This window comes from Pocillopora verrucosa, chromosome 9 (assembly GCF_036669915.1).
Source record: "Pocillopora verrucosa isolate sample1 chromosome 9, ASM3666991v2, whole genome shotgun sequence".
In the NCBI taxonomy this organism is placed as follows: Eukaryota; Metazoa; Cnidaria; class Anthozoa; order Scleractinia; family Pocilloporidae; genus Pocillopora; species Pocillopora verrucosa.
In genome coordinates this window covers 19,933,077-19,939,882 of record NC_089320.1, presented here as the reverse complement: position 1 = coordinate 19,939,882, position 6,806 = coordinate 19,933,077, and the positions used below count along the sequence as shown (strand labels likewise).

Below are 6,806 nucleotides of genomic sequence, written 5' to 3'. Positions count from 1 at the left end.
TTCATTTGGAAGTACCACACAATCGTTGTCTGGGACACATGGATCTTAGCCCGTTTAAGTCCTTAATCTTTTATTAAGACCTTAATTTGTACGATTTCTTTAGTTGAACTGTGCTTTTAGTCATTTGTTCCATTTTGTTCCATTATGTTCGAATGAATGAATAATACTATTGACAAAATTACATACGATCAAAAATCGCAATATCAGATCCTTAGAAAATTATAAATTTTGACAAGGAACTTTCCTTTCCTTTGCAGACCTCCATTTCAGGTTGATATGGCAGTTCTGCTCACTTAAGCTTTTTTTAAGAAAAATTGCGTGCAAACTTGATGAAATGCGTTGGCGAGTTATTGATTACAGTCCCAGGGGCTAAATTGTTATGCAAATTACGTTGCAATTGTCACCAGAATAGACAACAACTTTCATTGACCATTGACACTTCTCAGGCTGAATAAATAGGGACCCTTGATAACTGCGTTTAACAGTCCATTAGTGCAATCACTCCGTGAGGTTTGAAATAAAAGTCATCGCCAACGGTAAGAATTTTTTCTCTGTATTATCAGATGCAAGGAATAACTTCTAAACCGTTTCTGTTAAATGCTGACGGTTTTCAAAGATTTTTGCAACGATCACAAAAGATATAAGTGTTTTCACCTCGCTGCAGGTGTCTCCCGCGTATTCCTCAAATATACAATATTTCCTTTTAATCAATTAATGCAAAAATGATTCCTAACTCATCTATATTTTTCATGTGATATGACTGATAATCGGGAGATGGTTTTTGCTGCATTGTATATCTGTTGGCATATATTGATCAAACTCCTTTTGCACACTTTTTACGCGCCCTTTGCGAATTAGTGAAATCATTCCCTTATATTAATAAAGCTTTGAATAATAGTTGTTTTGTTACTTTCACATGAAAGCGTCAGTCAATTACCATTTTATTAAACTGAAAATTTAAAAAAAAAGGACCGATCAATCAGAACTTTCTTTTGTTTTTTTCAAATGTAGTTCAGTGTAATGTATTCAGTGCTAATCTGTCTAGAAATAGCGGTTCATAATTAAAGTTAGAATTTACAAAAAATACGGCGCTAACATAATTATGCTGCACAGTTCATTAATTTTTAAATTTTTTTAATTTGTCTACTGCAGAAATGAGGTTTTTTATGTCATTTGCTGTCCTGTTGGCTTTTACAGGATCGAGCCAGGGTAAGTATGTGCCCCCGTTTGCCTGTTAGTACGGAAATACTTATAATTGTACAGAACGAAGAAAGCTTCCACCTTAACTGGCAGTTTTCCTTACATTAAGCCGTTAATGAACCGTCTGCAACCAAGTACGTTCTTCAACCATGCACAACCAAAAAGCTCTTGATGATCTTAAAAAGGAATGGACGCAAGAATTCAAGCCAAGTTGTGATATTCTAATTGGTGGTTTTGGATCATTTCTGATAGCATATCAAGATAATCTCAAGTTCAAAGCAAAAGTGCCTTAGCCTTGGTCAATTAGCCACATAGATGTGCGCCCCCGATACTGCCGCGTTTTTTTTCATAATCACTGTGCGTTTGTTGTTAATTAATTAAAATTATTCAAATTGATACATGCATAAATGAGACGCCATGAGGTTCCGGCGGGAAGTTTTGAGCATACTTTCAAATGAGTTTCACCTTTCTCGTGTCTGTATTAAAAAAAAGACAAAACCGAGAAAAAAAAAGATTTTTCGTTTTCTGCATACAGCATTCCCAGCCATTCTTTAATGTTCATATCTTTGCATTTGGTTCACCAAATGTAAATTAAATAATGAAAAGAAGAAATATTCAACAAAAGAGAAAAAAGATAATCTTTCGTAGTTCATATCTGCTAAATGCACAGAATCTTAATAATGACTGAATAATGTCTGAAGTAATTCTATCATAAAGGTCGACTGATTCCACGTGACAAGATCGTCTTGAACAAAAAAGAGGCATTCGATTTCTTTGGCTTCTTTAAAGATATCGACCACGAGTGTTATGAGGAAGGTTGCACTTTTGGTGAGGTTGTCGATCATTATGGCCACAAGGAAAAATCGGTAAGATTTTTTTGTGGGGGTTTTTTTTTTCCTTATTATCGAAGCTCTTGTTATTTAGTTTGTGCGCAGTCTTCTCTCTGTCAACATAGTTGGTCACGTAATTTCAAAGAAGTGAGTACAAAGGTAACGCAAGGCGAAAACTAAGAGTGGGAAGCGTTGCCCTCGTGCTCCCAGTCTCCGCGTGACAATTATTCACTTGCCACTCATTCAATAATAATAATTATTTTCATTTATCTATTTTTCATGATTACTCTCAGACTTAGCAGTGAAACTGGATCTGTGCGTAGAAGATGTCTCATCGAGATGTCGGCCGGAGTTTATACTTTACGCCAATCCCACATCCAGCTAATTAGACTGGAGTTAAAAGAAATCAGAAATTAAAATCAATTGTCTGTCCATCAATCAGTAGATTCCTTATAACTTCAGTTCAACAGTATACTTTTACCGGCTGAATCTGTGCAATGATACAAGAGAGCGATGAAGACTGTATAGATTGTTACTTATTGTCACGTTGAGGTAGTAATATTTTTTTTGTCTTGGTAAATTATAGTACGAGTATTGGAACACTTACCAGTGCGAGAAATTTCAAAAAGGCTGTACAGGTATTGTGAGTGGTAACTGTATTACGTTCCCTGATGCAAACATTAGGGGGTCTAAGACGCCATGCATTACGATAACGTGTGGTAAACGTTACGAAAAAACGAAATTTACTTTCCTCTAAAGCTTTTGCCATCTCTAGCTCGGTTGCGTTCATCTTCGCTTCGGCATAACGTATGAATATAGCGTTGAGCTCAAATTAAAAACTTGACTGAATTACTGTCGAGGTTTCATTGCTAAGAGGACGTAAAAGTTGGTGATTTCGCGTTTCAGATCTGAATGCATGGGACGGCTGAGAAATGTACAAAGTATTGAAACGCACGTGTTTCCCTTTTGTTCTGCAAATGAAATATTTTGTTTTGCGACGTTCTCGTTGCCGTCGTGGTTTAAAGTCCCTATCATCATCATCACTGTGACCGTTGATAACCCATCGTCATCATTGACTGCATCATCATTATTGTTAACATTATTATAAGTGTACTTCTACCGCTTCCTTTTTTTAAAAAAATTGAAAATTTTTCCTATTGTTAAATGTTGTGTAAATTGGAAAGAGTAATAACCCAATAAAGCAGCTGTGGAGAAACAAAGGACTACTTAGCGGATTTTTTCCTCCTTACAATCATAATCGTCATCCTAATTATGCAAGCGCCTATCAGCATGTTATTTCTGTGGTGTTTTAAAAGCGACCGGGCCCTACAGAGGCTTAAACTCAATAATCTAAGGTTAGACTGAAAATGATTCTATCCCTAACGTGTTTTAGACAAAGAGTGCCGTGGGAACTCTGTTGGAATTGAAGATCCGGATAAAGTTTCCGGGGGAGGAATTGTTGCTTCCTCATGGCTCAGATCAAACTTAGATTTCGCACCATCTCAAGGGAGATTGCACAACGAAAAAGGATCCTGGTGCGCAAATAAGCAAGAAGAGGATCCAAAACCGTATCTTCAGGTAATGATAGCTGGTTTTTTTTTCCTTTTTTTTCGTTCTTTGTTTTAGAGATTCATTAAAAAGTACATTCGGACTGTCCATTTCGTTCTCTCTTTAAGGATTTTCGTCTCTGCTCACGTTATAATAATGTCAATTATGGCGCTTAGCATGTTTATAAGCCTTTGTTTGGTTCTTCTGTTGCAACTCACTGGCTCGCTTGTTCCGAAATGTCATTTTCAATTAAGGAAAAAAGCTAAAGGGAAGTCAGGGAAATGGCAGATGGGGTGAAAGCTTTAGCTCAGCTTCATATTTTGTACTCTGATTGAGCGCGCTCTTTCAACCGATGGCAGGGCGCGTTATATCCAAACTTCATTATAAATAAAGTTGGTTCACACCACAAGTGTAAAAAGTGCTTTTCGCGCACTCTGACTCGCTAATTTGGAATATTCACCTTCTAGCGACGGAAGAGAAAAACTCGCGCGTCAAAAGTTTAATTCCCGGCCGTTTTGCGGTATACTGACAGAAATAAACCCATTTTTCAGGTATATACTAAAACGATTATATACCTCAGTGTCAATGAAAGTGGTGGGTATTTACTTCCCCTTCGGTGGTAGTTATTAACTATTACTCTTGCTCTTATGAGACGACAAAGGAAAAGGTCGTCCGAAATCCACAACTACTGTTAGTATAACTAACCTCTACGTTGAGAAATTAAGATATTAACCAGTAGGAGTCTAAATTTAAGCTTGCTTTAAGGTAAATCGGATTGAACCTTCTCATGTACGGGTACCTCAACGTACAAGGTTGGAGTGTAATGCAATTAAAAAACATTCGCAGGAACAGTCGAAATAAAAATTCATATCCCGCTAATCATTAGGTCGAGCTTCCAGTGCGTACTGGAGTTTGCGCAGTAGCTACACAAGGATCAGCTCTGTACGATACCGACTACGTCACGAAATACGAAATCCAAACCTCATTGGACAAAGAGAATTGGGTAACATACCAGGAAAATGGAACGGACAAGGTAAATTAAACATGCAATATGATGGACGCTCTGTTTGTGTCTTTTATATGATACAAGATATAACTAAACAAAAAGAAATATATGTATCAGAATTACTCGCAGAATGTAAGAATCGTCTTCGATAAATCCACCCAATAAATTTATCGCGCCTCACTCTCTATTAGTAACCCAAGCTATCAAAAGCCGAACCTTAGAATTTAGGATATTTTCGTCGTTGAGAGAAAGTATCAGCTTCAAATCCTTGATATCTTCTCAAATTTCTCCAAGTCAAGCTAGTTCAGACGATTCAAAATTTGAGTTTTTTATAAGAATCTCTCAATAACTTTGTTTCTTTTTTATTCGACAGATTTTTCACGGTAACACTAACGCCGATCACATGCTAAAAGTAAACCTCGATCAACCGGTTCTGGCCATGTTTGTCCGGTTTGTCATAAAAGAATTCGTCGAATGGCCGTGTATGCGCGTTGAAGTTTACGGTACACCTGCAAGTAAGTCATTGAAAAGAATTGGAAAACTTTTCAGTCGATCAAAGATTGCTTGTTCGCAATCTTTCATTTGAATAATTAGTTATAACAACATTTAGTTATGGCAGTCTAGTTAGCGACAGTTAGAACCACTTTGCACGACAGTAAAATGAAAGTGCCACTCATCAGATCTCGTTTAGGAGGCTACAAAGAAATAAATTGAGGTTAACCGTTTTTATGATTCCTTTTTCAATAATCAACAATGTCACAGGAGAGTAATGATGGTGGGTAAGCGTAGTAGCTTTCGGAACAAGGACCCCCTCCCTACCTCTCTTAACACTACATAAACAAAGTGAGAGGGGTTCATCTTTGCTTGAAAATGGCTAAATACCTTTTTTTTTGCTTAGATCGACGTAACGAATGCTTCAATACTTTTATTTTTGTAGATTGTACTGTTAGGACAAAGGACAACGAATGTTGTGTGTTTCCCTTCATGTACAAAGGAGAGAGACACTTTTCATGTTTACCATCTTTATTCAACGGCGATTGGTGTGCGACAACACACGACTATGGCAAAGATAAAAAATGGGGAGAGTGCTTAGGTCTGTTGAAGATTTTTGTGTTGGACTTAATTATATTCACCGAACTTACAGGGAAAAAAAAAAAAAAAGGAACTAAGGATTCCATGACCTACTCCCTTGACGCTAAGCGGGCGCTATTGCGAATTTAGTTGCGAAGCCCAATGACAGAAGTGTGGAAGATTCCAGACCTTAAATTTTTGTAAGAAATCTGATAGAAAATAAACCTTGAAATGAATCATACAGGACGCTAAGATAACTTTCAATTGAGTCTCAGAATAAATTAAAGCAGTCTTATTCCTGAAAGACTTTGGTAGGCATCTCAATGATCATTTAAGGTTTCCAATTGGTCATTTCTCAATTGTATCGAAATTTTTCTCTTTTTTCGCAGAAGGAGACTTGAACGCATGAAGTAGGATGCAAGCCGAAATCACCATGCAACAGCAGATCCTACTTACGTTTGAATCAAGATAGCACCTTGTAAAGAAGGCCTGGCCTTCAGCACGTATGGGTTTCTTTCAATCAGCGTTTATCATTACAAGTACTTGACAATAAGGGTAATTTCACTTTCTGTACACAATTCACTTAATAAACGTGTTTTTTCACGAACTCCCCTCTGTTTGGCTTTTGTTCTGGACGAAGTACGCGAGGAGTTTTCTTCCCGAAGTGGGGATGGTGCACATGGCCTGAGCCCCATTCTCCTCTCCTGCGGGTTGGTTGGGCGATACAAGTGTACTATGCACCTTACACTTAAGCTTTTTGACGGATTATCAAAATTAATAGCGCTGGAATTAGAGCTGAAATATAACGGTGAGGGTCTTCGCAGATACCGACCGAATAGGCAAAATTGCTCATTTTGTTGATAGACCAAAATCCATTTCCACCTTCGAAAATTGATATCTACAGAAGTCTTTGGGAAAACATCCACGAGTTCGAAAAAAAACATCCGAAAAAAAGAAAACAAGCAATCAATAACTTTTGTAGACCTGCCTACTGACCTCTGCTGAAATTTATATCAGAGCTCGGTGTGGGTCGCCACATGACTGCGAATAATGGGAAAGATACCAGCTATTTATATGCGCATGCTTACGATATTTCATGCAACAAACTTGGGATTTCTCCCACAGTTTTAAAGAACAGCAAGTATGTATAT

General features: G+C 37.4%; 1 protein-coding gene across 1 annotated transcript; it reads left to right on the top strand.

Moving 5' to 3' along the window:
- The first annotated feature begins 424 nt into the window (after nucleotides 1–424).
- LOC131793613 (lactadherin-like) lies at nucleotides 425–6,262 on the top strand. Its single transcript, XM_059111041.2, has 9 exons — nucleotides 425–536; nucleotides 1,153–1,209; nucleotides 1,918–2,066; nucleotides 2,617–2,668; nucleotides 3,424–3,608; nucleotides 4,465–4,611; nucleotides 4,958–5,099; nucleotides 5,522–5,677; nucleotides 6,045–6,262. Exons 2-9 carry the CDS (start codon nucleotides 1,155–1,157, stop codon nucleotides 6,062–6,064), a joined length of 906 nt encoding a protein of 301 aa, XP_058967024.1. The 5' UTR covers nucleotides 425–536; nucleotides 1,153–1,154; the 3' UTR covers nucleotides 6,065–6,262.
- Nucleotides 6,263–6,806: the final 544 nt, after the last annotated feature.

What these genes read in the sequence shown, in the direction of transcription:
- LOC131793613 (XM_059111041.2), top strand. Translation starts at nt 1,155, where the DNA reads ATGAGGTTTTTTATGTCATTTGCTGTCCTGTTGGCTTTTACAGGATCG. An exon ending in ATGGCCACAAGGAAAAATCG is followed by an intron (nt 2,067 to 2,616) that starts GTAAGATTTTTT and finishes GGTAAATTATAG; the next exon opens with TACGAGTATTGGAACACTTA. An exon ending in AAAATGGGGAGAGTGCTTAG is followed by an intron (nt 5,678 to 6,044) that starts GTCTGTTGAAGA and finishes CTTTTTTCGCAG; the next exon opens with AAGGAGACTTGAACGCATGA.